This window comes from Lissotriton helveticus, chromosome 8 (genome assembly GCF_964261635.1).
Source record: "Lissotriton helveticus chromosome 8, aLisHel1.1, whole genome shotgun sequence".
Taxonomy (NCBI): domain Eukaryota; kingdom Metazoa; phylum Chordata; class Amphibia; order Caudata; family Salamandridae; genus Lissotriton; species Lissotriton helveticus.
The window spans coordinates 469,765,762-469,788,455 of record NC_136069.1 but is presented as its reverse complement, the minus strand read 5'-3'; the positions used below and the strand labels follow the sequence as shown (position 1 = coordinate 469,788,455).

At 43.5% G+C, this 22,694-nt stretch overlaps 1 protein-coding gene across 1 annotated transcript in view; it reads left to right on the top strand.

Moving 5' to 3' along the window:
* The window catches only part of SPRYD7 (SPRY domain containing 7), a 231,858-nt gene that overhangs the window by 199,880 nt on the left and 9,284 nt on the right, over positions 1–22,694 (top strand). The window contains exon 4 of the mRNA XM_078657370.1: positions 8,245–8,347. Within this exon, the coding sequence (XP_078513496.1) occupies positions 8,245–8,347 (103 nt within the window). The remainder of the gene's footprint in view (positions 1–8,244; positions 8,348–22,694) is intronic.

The following is a 22,694-nucleotide window of genomic DNA, read 5'->3' as shown; positions in this document are numbered from 1 at the left end:
CTATGTACCTAACATGGGTCAACACGATTTCTTTCTTTCCTTCCTTATGACGCTAGAACATTTCGGTGGATATACTGCTCTTGGGGGACTTAAATTTAGTCTGGGATTCGGACAGAGACACATCACATTCATACAGGGCTCCAGGGGGTGCATTTGGATCGGCGCTGCACTCAAAACTTCAACGTTTGGCGGGATGCCAATCCCACTGACGATCACGTGGCCAAACCTGTGCCCTAAACATGCCAGATGGTATTTTCCCAACTTTTTATGCAGAGACATACTTCTCAGAGATGAACTTAGGAAGACTATTAAGTGGTACCTCAAGATAAACGACCCTGAGGACACCTCTCACTCTAACACTTGGGATGCACTTAATGCAGTAATTCGGGGCAAGTGCATTGAAATGACCACTATTTTGCACTCCCAACAATGTGCGGAGCGACTCCAGCTCGAAAGCGCACTTAAGTCGGCTGAACAGGCACATAATGCCCAACCTTCAAATCTGACTCTTCTGAAGGTTACGTCTCTAAAGGGGAAACTACAGGCCATTTACACTAATAGAGCCGAAAAATCTATCTTACGGTTGCAGGCAGGGGTTATGAGAGTGGGAATAAGGTGGGCACCTTATTGGCGTGCCAGTTACTTGTCAAACAGGAACGTGAGTACATCAAACACATAATAGATGGCAACGGCATCTCTCAGAAATCGGAGGAGGGTAAGGCGAGAGCTTTTGAAGATTTTTATAGAGCCCTGTATACCTCGGAGGCCTCGGGTCGAATGACCCCTCTGGCTACTTAGACACACTAGACCTCCGCAGGTAGGGGCGTGTACCAATGAAGAGCTGTTGCAGCCTATCTCTGTCATAGAAGTGCAAAAGGCGATCAATTCCCTCAAACTCTAGAAAGCTCCCGGCCCGGATGGTTTTTCAGCCAACTTCTATCGTACCTTCGCACCAGAGCTTGTCTTCTTCTTACCTACTCTATTTAATTCCATCGCTTCTACACACAAGTTTACTTCTTCCATGGGAGACGCATTAGTGGCTGTAATTCCTAAACCTGGTAAGGATCCAGCACAATGCTTTTCCTATTCCCCGATGGCTTTGTTGAACCTTGAGGCCAACATGTATTCCAAAATCCTGGCTACATGTCTAGAATCTATCTTACCTGCTCTCTTGGATCCAGATCAATCTGGGTTTATTAAGGGGAGGCAAACTCATGACAACCTGAGGCGCATTATTCATGTCATTGAAAAGGCCAACAAAAAGGATACTCCTGCAGCGCTTCTCTCGCTAGATGCGGAGAAAGCTTTCAACCGCGTGGAATGGCCCTTCTTATTTAAAATACTCCAGCACTCTGACTTCAGCTAAACCTTCATTGAGATGATTCGCGCTAACTATCACTCTCCTCGTTCTCGGGTCAATGGAGTGGTGTCCTCCCTATTCCCTCTGACATGTGGGACGAGGCAGGGTTGCCCCCTTTCTCCTCTTCTCTTTGCCTTGAGCATTGAACCTCTGGCGCATAGGATATGGGGTAATGAGGAGATTCGAGGGTTGAATTTTGGCACAGATGACCATAAGATATCGTTATTTGCCGACGACATGCTCCTTCCGGTGCCAGATCCCCAGGTTTCTCTCCCGGCCATCCAATCTGAGCTGAAAGAGTTTGAAGGGGTGGCAGGCTTTAAGGTTAACCTAACAAAATCCTTTCTACTGAACATGACAATACCCAAGGACGAATGGCGGCGGATCGAAGGATTGTCACCTTTTCGTTGCACCTCGAGGGAAATTACCTATTTGGGAGTTTAGCTTACCCCGCGGGTGCAGGACCTATACCAGGCTAATTTTCCTCCCCTCCTGCGTGAATTAAAGAGCGACTTGGGTAAATGGAGTGCGGTGTATATCACCTGGTTAGGCAGGATTCATGCCATTAAGATGAATGTGCTCCCCCGTCTACTTTATCTTTTCCAGGGGCTTCCTATTTTGGTTGAAAGGGGACTTTTTCGGGACCTGACAACCATGCTGACCAGATTTATCTGGCATGGGAAGAAGGCTAAACTTCCATATAAGTTGCTAGTTAGACCACTCAACGAGGGCGGCCTAGTGCTACCGGACTTTCAATCCTATTACAGAGCAGCACAATTGGGTGTGATCACGGAGTGGTCATTGACGGAATCGGAGAAGCACTGGCTTCACATCGATAGACAGATAACTGGGCGCACTATTTGGGATCTCCTCCGCAAACCTAAACGAGATAGGCCACTCAATGCCTATATTAGCACTCCTACCTCCACCACACTCAAGGTGTGGGGCACTCTCACTTCCAAACTTCAACTTACGACCTTTCCATACCCCCACACGCCTATACACTTTTACGCGGCATTCCCCCCTGCTTTACAGGATGGCCCCTTTGATGCATGGCGGCAGGGGGGTTGCCACATGATCTCCCACTTGTTTGATAAGGGGGAACTCCTCACGTTCCAGGAATGCAAGGCGCAATTTGTGTTAACTATCACGGAAGAATACCATTACTTGCAGTTGAAACATTGGGTGCAACAACCCCTGGTGCGGCAGGCCACAACCAGGGAGTTGCTTCCTATAGAGAGTTTTGCACAGTCTGGGTCCTCTTCCAAGGGGTGTATATCCTTCTTGTATGCTCTTATCCAAGCGCTGAGACACAGAGCAACACCACACTTCAAACATCTTTGGAATGATATGTTAGAGGCCCCTATGGAAGACAAGCAGTAGGAACACTTGGGTAGAGATATATAGCGAAATTCAATTGTTCCATGTATTTCAGGGAGGCACACTACAAAATTATGTACGACTGGTACTTGTACCCTCAGAAACTACATACGATTTTTCCTGGATAATCTGATAGGTGTTGGAGGGGGTGTGGACTCAGACGATTTGGGACACATTTGGTGGGATTGCCCTGTCATCAAGCCTTGTTTGGAATGAGATCCTGTCTCAAATAAAACTTATCTTGGGCTACCCCATTCTCGACTCTGTTGAACATGTCTTACTGTGGGTGTGGGATCCACTTCTGAAAATACAGACACAGAGTGACAAATCCGTACTATGGCTCTGCTTCTGGGCTGCGAAAATTGAAGTAGCTGTGGCTTGGAAGAAGCCGGAGGGCCCCATCCCTAACCCAGTAGCGTGCACGACTGTGGCGGGCTTTGGCTCTGGAGCGAATGACTGATATTGTGGAGGACACCAGGAAAGGTTTTGATTACATTTGGTCTCCACTGGTCAGATACCTCTCAGAGGGGCTCCCATTGACAGCCTGCAACCCACGGCTTAGGGCTCTCCATCTATTCCTAATCTAGATACCCACCATCACAGAGCGCTAGGTCTGATGCGCCGATCATCGGGGTGTGGACTTCGACTCCCCAGCCCCCGCACCGATCTCTCTTTTCATTGGCACCATGAAATCTTAGTTCGATTTAGTCCTTTTTTCCTTTCTTTTTTTCCCTTTTTTCTCCTAGATATAATTAAGTTTCCTTTCCATGTTACTCTCATGGGAGGGTAGATGGTTATAAGCTTACACTACTGGGTTTGTGACTTGTCCTGATGAAATTGTGTCATATATTAAACTTCATCCGTTAAGACGTAGGGGATAAACTGTAGCTCCTATGACTGTTTTGTACACCTGGGCGGATGATGCTTTTGAAATTGGTCGCACTTGTAATGCTTTTTTGATGCACTCGGAGGAAAATTTCAATAAAAATATTTTGAAATAAAGTAATCTAACAGTATTTTCTACTGTATTGAAAGCATTTACAACCCTGTGACAGTCATTTACATTCAGCTTGCTTGTATTGTTCAAACCTGCCTTGAAAATTATCATATACACTTACCTGTGCCAGGCTTGCTTGGTTCTAGGAAATAAATACAACTAAATAATATTTTTATACAAATCAAATTGGTCTGAGTTCAGTTTAAGTGTTTGCCATCATTTGCTGATTGAGTGTGTACAACAACTGTTTAACACTACCCTCTGATAAAGCCTTACTGCTTGCTCACACTACCACAAACCAAGAGTAAGGTGCTGTCTACGCTTACCTCTGCCTACCTTTGGGGTTCCACTGGACTCTGTGCACACTATACCTCATTTTGGTATAGTATATACAGTCCCAGCTTCCTACAGCAATATAAAATAAAAGATCGATTTTGGTCTAAGGCAGTGGCAATGCAAAGAAAATGGTTATCATTTTTGGCTGGGATGCCTTTAGAGGCAAAACTATTTATTGAATCTCTGACAATGCCAGAATCATTGTTTCTAGCTTTGTAACAGGGGACAATACATATCAACAGTGAGAATTGTGCTTGGGACTCTTGCACAGAGGTAAAACTACTTCATAAATGCCCAAGCAGTTCTCACAAAGATACTCTGAGGAGAAGTCTAAAAGGCAGCAGAGGCTTGGTGTGAACCTTAAGTTATTATGGACTCTGACATAACTTCAGAGTATTGGGAATTTCAGAAGGGTAGGCTTTTTAAGTAATTTTTTATTGATCTTAAAGTAACAAAAGTGTTATATTCTACCTCTCAATACACCAAACTATAAATTCTGAGATATTTATTTTACTCTGTAACCAACACAAATATTCACTTGTACCAGCTAAACAAAGGGAATCAGTAGATATTGCCAGGGGAAAAAAGAACAGGGAGGGGAAAGAGTAAAAAAACCTACTATAAAGACTGTTCAGTTAAAGCATACTGCATATTCTTATTTTCAAGCTTCAATCTTTGATAGATAACGTTTTCATACTTTGCTAGAGTAAGTCATCAACAAATGACTGACGAAATGCTGAATAAATCATACATTCAACCCCAGTCAAGAGATTTGGGTTAAATCCATCGTTCTTTTGCTCACCATGCCACCCCAGTTTAGACCCAGCCATATTCAAATCAGTCTTGACCCTGTGCCTCATGGGAACAGTCTAGACCGAACTGAAGGGTAATACCCAGAAACCGGTCCCAGGAGGCTTGTTTCCGGTCTAGGGAGGACCTTGCTTGGTAGTTCGGTCTGGACTGTTCCCATGAGGCACAGGATCACAACTGATTTGCATATGGCTGGGTCTAAACTGGGGTAGCATGGTGAGCAAAAGAATAATGAATGTAACCCAGATCTCTTGACTGGGGGTGAATGTATGGTTAATTCAGCATTCCGTCCATCATGTTTGTGTGGAGTAAGTCATCAGACAACGGTGCATAGCAAAACCCCATAACATTTAAAATGTTTTTTTTTGCTGCAGCTAAAGTACCTGCTTTGTGAGAAACTGTTAGATAATCAAGAAATTTTAATGGGATTCTTGCTTAGTTTTTGACCAAGAAACTGATCAGTTTTGTCCAGAACACCAACTCTGAGTCGCTCCCGTTCAGCAGTTCCATAGCATGTGCATCAAAATTCCTGGGTCAAGTCCACATAAATAGTAGCCACCTCCTGTATTAGTTAAACCTCACACCAAGATAAAACTAAGTTCTATCAGTAATTCCTGTGTCTTGACACCACAGGGAGCTGTGCCTATCCAATTCAATCATTTGTCGCAGACATTTTGGAAATTTTCAGTGACAGCAGTTAGTTGTGCTTTATTAACTTAAAATGATCCAAAACATCTGGCCTGCCACTTGATATATTTCCCTACTTGAGATTGTAAAAGATGTGCTGTCCTATACACCCTGCTACTCTACTTTGGAGTTTATATTTTCATTTTAGGTATTCAAAGTGGTCAAAACAAAGTCCTTCACTGCTTGGATTTAATGCGGATATGTTCTGTATCTAATTCTTTCAGTTTATTTTTTCAATTCTCCGAAGGCTTTCTTCACATTCCCATGTCCTTTTGTAAACATAAAGTAATTTAGTTCTCTAGTTCTTCCTTCTCTCTGGCTTTTTCAAATCGAAAGTTCCTATGATGTTGCAAATGGACTATGATCAGGCCGAAAGGAAGGTTCAGGCCCCGCTAGCAGCAAAGGAACAGTGTTCTTTCTTAGTTATGAACTTTGTTGACAGAAGTGTCAATTGAAATATCTAACTAATCCTCCATGAGACTCTCCTGGAACAGTGCACTAAGCACAGATATCCAATGAAACAATGGAAAATGTGCACAAGAGGATATTTGCATTAATACGGAGAATTATATAAACCAACTGTATCCAGGTAAGTTCCGCTAATGTTTTGGAACAATGAGCGAATGCCCCAGATAGAGAGCTAAAAGGAATGTGGAAATGAAATTTAAAAACCCGCCAAAGCACAACATTGTTGCAGATCTGGTCTCAGCTAAATAAAAATATAAAGAGATGAGATCCGAGGGCTTGCTTGGATAAGCCTGTCCCCCAAATGACCTGAGCCACTGGAGGTATTCGCTAACTTTGTACGTAATGAAGGGACTTTCTTCATTTTGTCGATCCAAGAGCTCCCGTCGATACCAGCTCTTTTCGCTTGCAGCAGTTGGAAGTAGAATGTGGACCTTATGAGAGATGTGGACCTCGGGTAGAGGTACATCTTCAACACCAACATTTCTGCTTTCACTATTGACTTTGTACACTCAACAAGTGTTGAGAAAACCAAAATGTATTTGGGATATCAGGTACACTTTGATTGTTTGATCAACTCTGTTTATTTACCGTGTAATAAAAAGCAGGTAAGTAGTATATTGATGCACTGACTTTACATTAGGAGGAATAAGCATCTCACTTTCCAGTACAACCCCACCCCCCAGCACTTCCGTCTCATCCCCAATATCAATCAAGCTTTGTGAGGGACCTGGGTAGAAATGGTTACGGTCCCACCAACCCAAAAGAAGCAGAATCATTACAAATGTGGCCCCTGTAAGCATTCCATGACCCCTAGATTTTTGTCCATTTCTGGGGGCAACCCCATCCCTCATACACTACCTCTCAGCCATCATACATAAGTCCATGTCAAGCTTTCCGTCCCTCAGTCGGGGTGGCTGCTCAGCCCCCCATGTTCTTGCAGTGTTAGGTTTGGCAACCATTAGTCCTAGTGTCGTCCATATTTGCTTCATGCGATTCATGTCCATTGCACTCTAGATATTTAGGATACATCATTCGAATGAGGCGGTCATTGAACTCAGGATACCAGGTACACTTGATTACAATTTAGTAGCCTGCAGCACTTGAGTCCCTGGAGAAAAGTATTTTCAGCTGCACTTCTAGGTCAGGATCTAAGCTTACTAATTAACAGCTGTGCTCATTTGAGGTCGTGTGGCCAATTCGTTGAAATGGTACATAGGATTAGGTCTTGCTGGGTAGGGGGAGAAATAGCTTAACATGTAATGAAGAAATGCATCATTTGGTTAGTTATGAGTGGACTTTAAAAGTAACCTTACTTACACAGCTCCACGTTTGCGGCAAGGAATCGGCGTGCAGCAGTGTAAACTGGGCACATACCTGCTCACCATTCATGAAAAAAAAAATCCACTTAAAAGTTGGAGATCAGCCTTGTGTGATGTACTGGGCCAGAGTTGCACACGTAATGCATGTTTTAACATGCAAAAATATCATAGTGCGCCTGAGGAAATTAAATAAAGACTTTAGTAAGTCTGTAACAGAAGTTCTACTAAAATATGGACAGGTTTGCAACTGCGTACATATACAGAAGAGGATGACTGCTTTTGAAATGTGTGTTGTAGCAGTAAGTATCTGCTTATCAACTTGTTAAAGTTCAGATTAATGATATTTGGAAGAAAGAGAATGGGGGTTCTTTAAATGATGTTAGAAGATAGGGATGTGTAGTTGGTTAAGTTGTGTGAATACCTCAGTATTATATGCGCTTCTAAGTTGAAATGGGAGAGCACAATATAGTTGTGACAAACTGGGGGTTCTATGCTTTCATAGATACTTGGAAGGGGTACCAATTCTTATCACCCTTGAAAGGTCTACAGAATTAAAGCTTTTATGTCTCATTGCATTTTCCCATAGACTAAGAATGGGTAAAACACTTAAATACATCAAGCCTCTCATCTCGGGCCAGATACAGGGCACACATTTGTATATGTACTTCTTAAAAATAATACAGGATACCATTCTAACGTTATATTGGGAATCCCAAATGAATACATTAAACCAGCAAGTTGTATAAGAACAATCATCTATTAAGGTAATAGTCAGACATTTGAAAGTGATAACTGGAAGAGTGATCATGTATGCTATGAATGGAAATAACTAACATTGTCTTGTTCCTCAAAGTGTCTTCATGTTGACGTTTCCGTTTTGTTTTCAGGGCATCACCTATGATCATGTAGAACTGAATGTATATTTGAATGGAAAGAATATGCATTGTCCAGCTTCAGGAATCCGAGGCACTGTCTACCCAGTAGTGTATGGTAAGGATAAAACATCTCTTCACAAACTCATTACCTCTTGACACAAAGTGTAGTTTGTGTTTGTCCTATTTTTTAGTCAACCAGTTTCTTTCCGCCACTCTTTGACCTACTGTTAAAGCCACTGGTTACTGTCCTCAAAAAAGTCCTAATTAGAATATAAAGTGCTCCTTTTTGTAGGTGATTTCTTAATTACATTGTCTTGGCCAACATTCTCCACCTATTCTTCTTCAAATGATTAGATATTTTATTAATAATCAAAATTGATGGCATTGTAACAAGCGTAAACACAATGGGATTTCGAAGAATGCTAGGCCTCAAACTGTGTATTTAAACTCAATTTTGGCTTGAGACCAAGAGCCATAATTCAAGAAATCTAAATCCTAGCTTTGCTGGGTTGAAACCAGATAGCATTCAATGCAATACCTTAGAATTTTAACTGTGATCAAAAAGAAATACCTCATAATGATGACTGCGATATGATTTGCCACCTGTGAATTTTCTTAAGTGTTGCTCAATAATTATTTTTTTTTTCTGAGAGAAATACAAATACCCTCTGAACTTCCGTAGGATATTAAGAATTTTTTTAACAAAGCTGAGGTTGCCTGGGAAGGTATAAAACATATGAGGCAAAGGTAGGGTCTACTTCCAGGAATTATTTCCTTTGCGAGAAATCTTGCCCTTCAATGTGAGCTGGTTTGTAATGTCATGGTTGATTGTGAAAATAAAGCCTGTAAATACTTTGCGATACAAAAGGGGACGATGGACGGAGCGTTTGAACAAATCAAACACTCACCCCCAGTCAACTGACCTGGGTTTAATCCATCACCATTCTTTAGTTCACTCAGCCACCCCAGTTCAGACATGTCTATATGCAAATCAGTCTGACCCTGTGCCTCATGGGAACAGTTCAGCCCGAACTGCCAAGCCATGTCTTCCCTGGACCGGAAACAAGCATCCTGGGACCGGTTTCGGATTCATAATCCTCATCAGCCAGGCTATCTTGAATCCAGTGGCCAAGTGAACAAGGGACTCACGTCTGAGCATACCCTGCCACACTTAGGGCGAACAAAGCGATACAAAAGGGGACGATGGACGGAGCGTTTGAACAAATCAAACACTCACCCCCAGTCAACTGATCTGGGTTTAATCCATCACCATTCTTTAGCCCACTCAGCCACCCCAGTTCAGACATGGCCATAAGCAAATCAGTCTGACCCTGTGCCTCATGGGAACAGTCCAGCCCGAATCTTTGGATATTCCAGCATAGTGACCCATTCTTTGTCAGAGAGTGCACGGCCCATGTCCTATTTGATACGGAGGGACTGGAGCGACACTGCTGCTACCGTGCAAATCACTCGATAAAGCCATTTCGTCAAACGGCTTCCATTTCCCATCAAATACTGCATAGTAAGTAGTGCGTGTGATGCCTGTTATATCCCCTCATGCGCCCAAGTGGTGCGTATGTAGCGAGAAATGGTAGAATGCAGGAGAAACAATGTATTTGGTACCCCATGCTCTCGGACTAAGACATCATGTGGCATCAGGGCACCGTCCGAAAAGAACATGGCCACATGTTTACTCCAGCGTCCCCCCAGACTAATATCATCCTACCAGTAACAGTTCCCATCTGTGAGGGGATTCCTAAGAGGGGGATAGTAAGGACGTTTGGAGCAGTATCTCAAAGCACTTCTCCAGTATAATACGCAATTCTCAGTAAATGGGACGCCGGCTGAAGAATCTTGCTAGTGGGTAATGAAAGTGTATGTATGCCCCTCTTTTTCTTAGCTGTCAAGTCATATCAATCTCCTGAAGATTCCGGCCAGCCACCCAGTATGCCAACCATTGTAGCTGGCTCGCATAGCAATAAGCTTTCAGATCCGGTGCCCCCATGTTTTGTGTCTAATTGTAGCTTCGCTAGTCCATTACACCTGCGGCCTGTGCCCCATATCAGGTCAATTAATAGGAAGTTTAATAACTTAAATACCTGTGCTGGGACAATGATGGGCAAATTAGTGAAGTAATATAACAACCTGGGGAGCATCCCCATTTTGGCGATAGGCACTCTGCCCGCTACCGATATGGGCAGGGAAGTCCAGAATTTTATTTGGGATCTAAGAGCAGCTATAGCAAGGTTTAAGTTACAGTCTAGGATATCCACTGTGTCCCTGTATATCTGTATTCCTAGATATTTGAAGGTAATAGGTGCGGTCTGAAACGTCCACTTCCCAAAGCATATGGGGCCGTTACGTGTTAAGTCAGTGAAAAAATATACATAGGACTTGGTCTTGTTTATAGAGAGACCTGAGAGACATTGGAAATTATCAAAGATCGTAGGCATGGGTTCACAGTCCTCGGCCAGATGTTTGAGATATAAAATTAAATCATCTGCATACGCAGAGACGATATGTATAGTGGTTCCCATTTTGATCCCTCTGTGACCTGTCGTAGTTCGAAGTTTATGTAGGAGAGGCTCTAAAGCCAAAATAAACAATAAGGGTGACAGTGGGCAACCTTGTCTGGTACCCCGCGCTACACTGTATTGCTGTGAAATATGTTGTCCCGTACGTGCATGCGCCGTGGGATTCATGTATAGCAGTCCCACCCAATTTATATATTCCTCAGGTATGCCAAATCTCGAGAGGATATAGGACATATATTGCCAGTGTAGGGAATCAAAGGCTTGACGGAGATCGAGCAAAATGCAACCCCCCAGCAGTAACACCTACCGGCGTAGAAGTCATTATTTGGTGCAGTATCCTGATATTAAGCTCCGTGCTTCTGCGCAGGCCAAAGCCACATTGATCAATGTGTATCAACTGCGGGATAAACTGACATAGTTTATTCACCAACAACTTACTCAGTATTTTATAGTCCGTATTTAGAAGTGAGAGGGGTCTATACCCCGCCATATGCACACTATCTCGGCCCGGTTTCATGAGCGAGACCACCATTGCTTTTAACGTGGTAAGGGGAAGTGTACCAGTATCTAATGAGGCTTGATACAACCTTTGTAAGTGGGTTACCAATAAGTCTGAGTAAGCTGCATAAAATTCAATGGGCAGCCCATCACTCCCTGGTGCTTTGTTACAAGGAAGAGCTGCAATCGCCCGTTTAATTTCCATGCCAGTCACCGGCTGTCTCAGCTCCTCCTGGTATTTATTTAATAATTGTGGGAGTTGTAGACCTTCAAAGAAGGGCTCAAAGACTGCATCATCAAAGTCTGCAGGTTTCTCATATAACTTCTCATGATCTATTTTAAAGGCAGTGTTTATTTCTGGTTAGGTACAGACAGCATCACCTTCCATATTTCGGATCCCAAGAATAACGGAGACCGACGAGGCGTCTTTAATAACTCTAGTGAGAAGTGGGCCTGCTCAATCCGCTGTTGCATGTAGTTTCTGAGTATAAAGACGATAGTCTAAAATACGCAGGTCTTCCAACAGTTCTGCGTGTTTTATATGTGCTTCTTGTAACTGTGCCTGTTGTGACCTGTTCAGTATGGCTTCCTGCTCTAACTTACCCAGGCGACTTTTGACCTCCGTAAGCTGTTCGATGAGAGCACACCGTGCGCCCGCCCTCGTGCTATTTGCTACCCCGTATCACGGTTTTAAAGGCGTCCTATTCGATTTGACGCATGCTCGCTGTATCCGCATTATCAAGAAAATAATTGCCTATTGCCGTGGATAGTGCACTGTGAAAGACCAGGTCTTCTAATAGCGTGGGCTGTAATTTCCAAGTCGGTATCAGCGCAGGAACCCTGCTCCACTGGAGTGTGAGTTCTAGGGATTATGATCCGATAATGTTTTGCCCAAATGTGTCGTATCACTAACAAGGCCAAGTATATTCAAGGATGTCCCATTGGATGGATAACATAGTATTTTTTAGTGAAAGGTTGCTTCATGTTGCATGATTTTGTCAAGGTGTAAACTGTCATGAATGGTTTTTCTGTCGGATGCTGAACCGCATAGACTGCCACTGTTATAGTTGTAGAGTGTTTTGAACCTATCATGCATCATTGTTTTCAGAAGACAACTCAAAGTCTCTGAAAGACTTACTTGTCTGCTTGCCTTCCTGTAGGAGGAGTGTTTTGAACCAGACACTGATGAGTTTGAAAAGGCCTTAGTAGGGTATTGGTTTTTATTGCACATCTGGTCCCAGGATGCTGTAACGTCACTGTGCGAAGACAGCCCAGGCAAATCATCCATTCTTTTGATATATCTTGTTTTCAGATATGTTTACAGCTGGCAGTTTGCTTCGAAGATATTTCGAACAGCATGAACAGGTCAATAGGGACGCAACTGAAGTGGCTCCTGTGACTGACCAGCTCAATTGCGAACAGTACCCAGTGTGGGCCAGGCAGGGTTGATGTTTCCCTCAAGGATAATGTTTGACTGGTTGCATAAGCGTATGAATAATACTTTCTCAGCAGAAATGATGGTGGGTAGCTCAGGTGGCCTTAAACCCTGTATAAATCTAGGGGCTGAGCCTGTGAGAAAAAAAAACAGATTGGGGCATTGGAAGGTGCTGTATGCTGGAAAGAAGATTAATTACATGAGCTAGCTGCAGCAAGTCATGCCAATCTTCACACAAGCAAGGACTAGTTAATATTTTCTCACACACTAATAAGTCATTCAAGCTTGACAAGCAGCAAATCTGTTTATGTAGCACACCAATATATTCATCGCTCTCCCAACTCAATTTGTCTACCTTAATGTTGAATATATTCTTAAGTATGTTAACTATCACCTTGTCATGAGGAAGGACAGTCTGAAATACCTCCTCAAATAATGATGCAACTAGTACACTGAGTAAGCATACCTTATGTGCACAGCATATAGTGTACTAATTACCAGAGTAATAATAATAAGAATATCCAGTATTTATAGAGCGTGACAGCTACCTCAAACAGAGATGTCACGGCGCTATAGCGGGGAGGCATGAGAGACGCATAGCCAAAAGATCTAACCAAGGCTAAAGAGCCAGGTCTTCAGGGTTTTTCTGAAAAATGGTTCAGATTGGATTAGGCGGATATTATTCGGCAGGGAGTTCCACAGCTTTGCTGCCACAACTGTGAAAGATCTGCCCCCTATGTGTGCTTTAGCAAAGCAAGGTGTGTAAAGCAAGTTCTGAGAGTTGGACTCAGTGATCGTTTTTGTTGGTAGCGGTATTACCGGTGTTTAAGGTAGCTAGGCCATTGTTAAGGCCTTAAACTCAATCCTTTTCGCTACTGGCCGCCAGTGGAGCGGTCTTATGTGCAGGAAGATGAAATGCCAAAACGGTACTCGCCTAATTAATCTCGCAGCCGCATTTTGTACCATTTGTAGTCTCTTGACCAGATAGGCGGGCAAAGCCAGGTACAGACAGTTTGCATAGGCCAGCCGTGATGTCACTGTGGCATGGGCAGTGACGCTACGACAGTCCTCCGTCAAAAGATGTAAAAATATCCTCAGGCTTCTCAATTTGTTGAAGCATGAGGCTCCCCACCTGCCAAACTTGGGCTGCGAAAGAGCGATCAGCTTCCCATTTTACGCCCAAGTTTTTTGCCGTGATTGCTGGAGTAGGTGGCAAGACCATTTCTGCTGGCCACCAAAGACCAGTTGCTGGCTGGAGAGCCTTGCCAAAGAACAACACTTCAGTCTTCTTTGCATTAAGTTTAAGTTTGCTATTGTTCATCCAACAAGAGATGTCCCTCAACAACCCTTAAACCTAATGAAGGAGTCCGCAGACTGATCCTTAACCCTTTGTGTGCGCGTGACGGCGGGAGCCATCACGCATCACGGTGGGCGTGCGCCGGGGACATCCCCTGGCCGTCCCAACCCCACCCACTCTCTATTTCCCCAGCACCGCGGCGGAATTTGTGCCGCGGTCATGGGGTTAAAGGAGAACACCAGCTGGGTGTCATCGACATATGTTATTGCCTTCACATCCCAATTTGCTATGAGCGAGAACAGGGTGGTACCCCACACCATAGTGGCTTGGGTTCCGACGGAAAGGGTTGGAGAGCGACCTTCTGTGTGTGATTTTTAAGATAGGGCTTCAGCCAGGTAAGTACCATTCCTCCAATCCCTATTGTTTGGAGTCTCTCTACCAGGATTTGGTGGTCCACAGTATCGAAAGCTGCAGATCAGTCCAAAAGCACCAGCATTGCTGATGCTCCTGCGTCCACAGGCATTCTCACTGACTCTGCCACCTCCAGCAATGCAGTTTCGGTACTAAAGCCGGCCACGAAAACTGGACTGCGTGTCATGCAAAAGGTCATACCCCTCAATGAAATTGGCCAGCTGTCGCTGTACCGTTTTTTCCAACATCTTTGCTGGTGCTGGTGTTGGGGAGATCGGGCGATAGTTGTTTAGCTCCCCCTGATCCATATTGGATTTTTTCATGAGGGGCAGTAACAAGGCATGTTTCCATGTATCAGGGAAGATGCCCGAAGAAAGGGATGTGTTCCATATATATTTCAGAGCGTGGTTCACCAGGTGGGCCAGCTCTTTTCACAATTTTGGGTGGCATATATCCTCCGGGGACCCTGACTTGCATCCTAGGATCTCTGCCAGGAATTCCTGTTGGGAAATAGGTAGAAATTCTGAGACGGTATCTTCGGAATTACGGATACCCCATGTTTTTTCTGTCTTTACTGCCGTCGTGAAGGTGTTGTAGACTTTCCGAATTTTACTGTCTAAAAAGTTCGATAGCTTCACACAGTTAGGGAGACGACTGTATTGAGTTTTCCAGTTCCACCGGTTTGGTAAAGGAGCTGACGATCCTAAAGATTTCCTTGCCCGAGTTTTCAGAGTTGTTGATGCACTTCATCAAGTCACCCCTCCTTGCCACCTGCATCAATTTGTGGAGCTCTTTCAGGGCTTACTTATATGCCAGTTTGGCCATTGGGCTGTAATCTGTTCTCCATAAGCGTTCCTTTTTTTTCATTTACTCTTTTCCACTCTGAGGGTCTCCGAGAACCAGCAGGTCGAAGGAGTTTTTCTCATGATTTTCGCTACTTTGGCTGGTGCGATGGTATCCAGGGCGGTGGAGATCCACCTGTTTAGTGCGGGCGTGTCAACGTTCGAATCGCTAGTTAATTGTGGTCGACTCCCCCGCAATACTGGGCCACGGGTCTCAACAGTTAGCTTCTTCTTTTAGGCAGATAGCGAGTTTCCCCATCTTGGTTTGGTTTTTCCAGACTGAATGAAAAAGGAATCGGGCAGTGGTCAGTCCAGACAATTTGATATGGGGTCTCAGGTACCAAGTACGGAATGTTAGAAAACCAGAGATCTAGGTTATGACCTGCCCTATGGGTGGGGAGATTTACATGCTGAAACATGTTTGCTCCATTAAGTGACATTGAGAGCTGAGACGCAGGAGTACAGCCAGGATCATTGAAATGCAGGTTGAAATCACCTAGTTCCGTGAAATTGAAATATTGCAGTGTCTTTTGGGAAATGAAGTCGCAGAGATCAAGGATTACACCTGGTGAGCAGTCTGGTGGCCTGTATAACAAGAGTCCCGGAAAAGAAGCGGTAGGGCCGATCTTTATACAGAAGTTCAATCCTTCTGTCAAGCCCATATTGCGCAGCGCTGAGGTGGAGATCTCCCAGGAGTCATGCACAATAATGGCTACCCCACCTCCTCTTTTCTCCCCTTCCCTATTTGCGCAGCAGATTTTTAAACCTGGGGGAATAGCCAGGGTCACCGCAGATAAGGTTTCATCTTTCAACCAGTTTTCAGTCAAGAACATTACTTCCCATTTGTTGTCGGCCAGCAATAGCCAAATATCTTCTGCATGTTTAGGCAATGATCTACACGCTCCAAGCTTGCCAATTGGCTTATTCTGGAGTACCGTGATGATTCAGATATACCTAAAAAATAAACAGCAGCAGGGAGGATTTTCATTACATTCAGAAAAAAGAAATGATAAGTTTGGATCAGGTGATCACTCCTACCAGTGAATCAGTAGAAATGCTAGCCCATGGTTCGTCCCATATCATTTGCCATGATTATACATCACTTTGCTTGCTCCAAATGCAAAACAGAAGATAAAAGAGATCCCTTTCTATGGAGCGTGCTCGTTGATCTCATGCAGTTGAGGACATCCAGAAAATGAAAAGTGAAGCAGAGACTAGATTCCAGTATACCAGTTCGACTAAAGGGGAATCTTTCTCCCACCAGCGAGTTATACACCCTTCTGCTGAGGTAGAAAATCTGCTGCAGCTGCAACATTTAAAGCCTATATTCTGTCAGCACAGAGACAAAAACCTGTACCAGAGTTGAAGGAAACAAAAACACCTTTTATCAGTTCAGCAAAAGGCTCTATGTATTGACTGTATCACTGGCTCTTCTGCAGAGCACACTGGTGGGATATGCCAGCCAGAGGCTAACAAAACATGTGACACCTTAACGCCCTTCGTGACTAATGGTATGCTAAGACATGGGTCCCTTGCTTATAGTGTTACTGGAACCAAGCTGCACTTTACTGAAGAGGCCCAGACGAAACTGGTTTTAGGTTGCTGTGTTCTGGTTCAGAGAGGAGGTGGCTTGGCAGTTCCTGCTGGACTATTCCTACTGTAGCAGGACCATGACTGGTTTGCACATGGCTTGGTCTAATCTGAGTTGGCATGGTGGTCAAAAGAACAATGGGTTGGAATGCTACCCTGAGAGTTTGAAAGATAAATTGAAAGTATTAATCACTTCACGTTTTGTGTGTTTGCAGTATTGTGCCTTTCATGCTACTTAGTGGATCAAGTTCCTGAACTAGTTAGTTCCACATTCACAACAGACTTAGTTTACAGGCTCCTGTTTGTAGATTTTGCAAGAGAATGTATTTTTAGTGACCCAAATCTCCTGTTATGTATGGTCAGAATTAATCAAAAGCAGCTTGCAGTGGTTCACTTTAGCTTCATCTTTTTGGAAATAACTTGATGGTTCTTTCTTTTGCTCCCTTTTCCAGAGAACAGAATCCCACTGGATTTGTTTCTCTAGTAATGGTGTCTTATGCCACCCTTGTGGACACAGCGGGGATTTTGTACTCCCATTTGGAGCTGCCCTCACATATTGGTACACCAACAGTATATGTAATGGCTGTAGGAAACTTCCCATTCTTTGCATGGTTACCCCCCATTTTTGCCTGACATCTGATGCAACCTAACTTGATGTGCCCTGGGTCCCTGCCAATCAAGTTCCCAGCGCCTGTGTGCTTTCCCAAAATGGTACCTTTGTATCCACAATTGGCAAATCCCTGGCCACAGGAAAGCCTCTTGTAAAAGGTACCATGGGTACCAAGGGCACTGAGATGAAGGAAGGCATCTGAGGGCTGCAGCACCGATTGTGCCACTCTTAGAGTCCCTGCACCTTAACCCACACACTGCCACAGCAGGCTCTGTGTTTTGGTGCAGAGAAAAGTGAAGAGTCGACATGGCACACACCCCGCATGCCATGCCTGAAATCCTCTGTGTAAGGCCTATGGTAAGTCACCCCTTTAGCAGGGTGCACTAGTCCAAAGGTGAGGGTACAGAGGCATGAGCCCTGTACCCCTACAGTGTCTACGTCATTTCATAGACATTGTAAGTGTAGTAAACCCATTAAGAATATATGGTCTGGGAGTTGGTCACTACAAACTCCACAGCTCCATAATGGCTTTACTAAAAACTGAGAATTTTGGTAGCAAACTTTTGAGCACATTAAACCCCACACTGATGCCAGTGTGTGATTTAGTGTAAAATGCACTCGGAGTACATCTTCGAGATGCCCATTGAAAATCGACCAGCCCTGGTGTGGTTCCTGAATGGCTGCCCACCGTTGCTACAAAACACCCGATTATCCGTGTGTCTAACAGGCTTAAACAAGCACTAAAGACATAAGGCAGAAGCAAGGGCTCTCAGTCATACATTGGGGAAATCCTTAAATAAGGGCGGAATCCCATCACCCACCGAGGTGGCATGCTTCATCATTTGGGATTTCTCCTCTTGGCTGCAACCCCTAGTACAGCCAAGGGCTACAACCCCCTCACTGTGAGGGAGGAGCTAAGGGATGTTTTGTAGGTGTTATTCAGATATAGGATCTACTAAAATACACAGAATGTAAAGTGCAATAGTGTTCAAGTGATGGGCGCAGTGCAAGAAGGAAAGTGATACGTGTTCTAAAATTGGCTACCAAGAGACAAAAGAACTTTATTGGTTAACTCTCGGTATCGAGGTTAAAAACAATGCATTTGCAGTTTGGAAATATTAACTACAACAGTCCAGAAAGCAGGTCTACATGTTTTGGCTAGTATGATCAATTAGATCTTGGCCTTCCTCAGGCTAGATGTTAAATGTTACTGCGTGATCTCTGATCAAACTCTTAGTAGTGTAATTAGAACGTATACAACCTACAAAAACCAGTAGCCTCCGTTTTGGTGGGTATGATATGTTGGTCATACCTGTTAGAGACAAAGAAATGTAAAATGAAAAAAATAACAGAGAGATCAATTGCTTGTGCTCAATAGTCTTTCAATGACGTGAGCCAAAAGTGTTCATCGTTTCATGTACCTTACGGTATACACTATAAATTGAAGTACAAAGTATCTGGGAAGCATAGATGCCAACTGATAGCCAAGACAGATTTTTCATCAAGATTTGTTAAAAAATAGGAACGAGTATGCAGAGTAATACCACTGCTCGTATTTGTTAGTGTGTATCCATACGTTATGGCATAGTTATCATATACCTAATTTTCACTGACATGACTGAGTGATTGTAACAATATGCAGTCAAAGATCGTTGGTAACAAATTACAAGAAGTCAGTCAAGTATTTAAAGATCTAAGTAATACTTTACTGAATGCCCAACCTTTCTTTTAGCCTATCGATAATCTCCGTTTACATTTGTTGTCTGCAGTATCATCTAGACTGTGCCTTTCTAAGGCAATTCAACATGGTCAAGGGCGGATAGTAACAGTTGATTTTTTATATTTAAAGATCGTATATATAATCGGAATACGATGAAGTTAATCGCATATAAATTGATCAGAAACTCTCTTTAGCACAGTAGAGCCCATACATTGAAGACAAAAAGCCACAAAAGACAGAGCGAGAAAGCCGCTAAACCACTGGACCATAGATTTTAGGCGTTTACAGAGTATTTAGGTGCACTCGCCTGTCCCTCGGTACCCCGGACTTCCAAGAGCTGCGGCCGGAGGTACCCAATGGCAGGCTACACTGAGCTTTTTATGCATATTGTGTCTTGCCTTAAACCGGTGGGTCTAATTGGTGTGTCGATGCAGCCCTTCTCAATGTCGTTACGTTCCAAGAACTACTCATTGGCCCATGGAATCATGGAATTTATAGTTTCTAGCTCATCTGATTAGTGTTTCTGGTTATCGTGTTTTTATAGCTTGTATGGTAACCTAATGTGCCATTCAGTGGCCTGTGTAATCATAAAATGTTTAGATTCTGACTGATCTATATAATACTTTATGTCTATGTACATTTATAAAGCAGAATCAGATTACATCCGGCGACATCGCATTGCAGTTTTCCAAAAACGCCGTGTGGAAGGGCTGGGCGGACCTCTTAGTTAGTATATACATCTTTGGGAGGTCTATGTCTACAGCGATTTGATCAAATCGGCAGATGGTCGTTCCATTCGGAATCAGAGTAGCATTAATGAAGTATGTAGACTAGATATTTGTGAATGCATATTACCAAAATGCCACACAGGAGGGCTGGACAGACCTCTTAGTTGGTATATACATGATTGGGTAATCTGTGCCTACATTGCTTTAATCAAAAAGTGCCTCCAGAGTACAAACAGGCAGACGATCGTTCCATTAAGAATCAAGGTATCGTTTGTGAAGCATGCATATTAAATATTTATAAAAGCGTATTTCCATGCTTGACATAGATCTTAAAATGACTGCACATAAACTGCAAATAAACAGTGATATGCTGGACACCACTTGATGTGGCATTCAATATATGCATAGCAGCATCTATTTTAACTGATGGATGCTTTGTATATATATGTGTCTGCATAACTCCATATTGTTAATCTTGTGCATAAAACAAAGCATTAAACTAACAGCAATCGTTGTGTTTATATGTATCAGAAAAACTGGAAGCTCTCAGTGGGACTACAATAAGGTCCACGGTATATCATCATTCAGACCATTACTGTCGCTCCTCAATTTGAAAACCCATCTCTGCTCCTTTAGAAACAAGATTTTCGTTCTATATGTAATGTGGGCAGGGATGAAAGGTTGCTCCAAAACCGTCCATCTGAGCTCGTCCGCTTTATGTTTCAGGGCCAGAAAATGGTTAGTTAACCTAGTGGCTTGTTTTTTGCACTTTATAGTGCTTTTATGTTCGTGTATCCTGAGCTTGACTTTACGGGTAGTCATACCCACGTAGCGGAGCTTGCATGGGCACGTGATTAAATAGATGAGTTTGTCACTATTGCAGTTTGTGTGCTTGACTTGTGACCATGGTCTGTCAGTTCCTATGTCCACTGTGGTGGTGTGTTCTGTTTGTGGACAAACAGCACATGAACCACAGGGAAAATGACCTTGGACTGCTGGTAGATTCCACAGAGTCTCTTGTATCCGAGATTACTGGATTCTAGGTCTTGTATGGACCAAATTGTCTTGTATGTTCGAACTCCTTTAAAAGGTGACCAGAGGTGACGGTATAGCTTCATTGCCAATGTTTAGGATCCGCCAGTGTTTTTGCACATTTTTCTGGATCCCACTCGAAAGTCTAGTGAAGGTGTTTACATACTTTAATCTCGGCATCGGAGGTTTTGGTGTTGGAAACCCAGGTAGTGCCTAACGGTTGTGGTTTAATGCAATCTTACAAGAGCGGCATATGAGATTTTTTGCATGTTCCTCGAATTTCTCTTTGGTGGAACAGTTCCTTCGAATTCGAAGGAATTGACCGTATGGTAAATTATCGCGAAGCAATCTGGGAAGATAACTATCATCAATAAAAGTGAATTCCTTGCCATTGGTTTTCTGTAAAATTCGCTCTCTAGTCCTGTCACAGTTGAAAAGATCTGTAGATCTATAAATGGCAAGCTTGTTTTACTGAATTCCACTGTAAACTTCAGAAAATCATTTCTGGAGTTAAGCCATGTCTGAAACTCCTGGATGGTTGCTGGTTCACCCCGCCAGATAACAAATATCATTGATGTATCTCTTCCTTAAAATAATCTGATTGTGTAATGGATTGTCACTGGTGACTATATGGTCTTGTTCAAAAAGATGGACATGGAGGTTAGCTAAACGAGGCGTGAACACACTGTCCATCGAGGTACCTGATATTTGGAGGTAGATCGTATCCTCAAATTTGAAGAAATGTTCTTTCATCGCCATTCTGGCGCGTTCCATGATGAAATGTACAGGTGATATTGTATCTAACTCTATTGTCCAGGAGCAGCCTTATCGCATATAGAGTCTCATCCTGAGGGATTGAAGTATATAGATACTCCACGTCAAAAGAAACTAAAATGTCAGTGGTTGCATTGAACTCTATCTCCGGTAATATTCTAACAATGTCTTTAGTATCTTGGAGATACGTGGGCATCTCACTTACAATCGGGTGCAGAAAATGGTCCACAAAAGTTGACAATGGTTAACCTGGGGCAGAAATTATTGGAATTCCTGGTGGTGTTCGTTGGGGTTTATGTATTTTGGTAATACATAAAAATATATGATGTGTGGTAATCAAGTAACTTGCCTCTTGGGTCGTAATCCACCCTTCGTTTTTAGCTTCATCCGCGAGGTCTGAAATTTCTCGTGCGATTCTCTGAGTAGGATCTATTTGAGAGGAGGGTAGAAGCGTCTATCGCTAAGTTGGCGTAAACATTCTGTGCGGTATGTTGGTGTATCCATGATGACTATGGCACCGCCTTTGTGAGACGGCTTGATGGTTATTGAAAAATTACATTTTTTTTTAAGTACACACTGTCAACACTTCATCGGTCACTGCCTTCTCAAAGGTCAAAACTTGGTCCGCTCACATTGGGTCTGGAACGGGTCACCGGCATAAGTAGGGACAAATCCAAGTCCTCTGTTCAATACTGTCTGTTCATCTGATGTTAATATGCGATCACTCAGATTGTCCACTAGACTGGTTCTGCACTGGTCCCTGGTTGAGGAGGGGCCTTCTTCTTGCTGCGTGTGCTCCTTGGTGACGGTGGAGGGCTCCAGTGCACTTGTGCCTGTTGATTTCTTCTCCTTCCTCTGGAGCGACTGCAGCCATACCCTAAAAAAGGCTGTTTTTTAAAGGATTGAGGGTGGGGTTGGTATGCCCACCGTTGCTACCACCAGACCGGTTTCTGGAACCCCAGGTAGAGGACCTTCGCCATCTGGGTGCAGA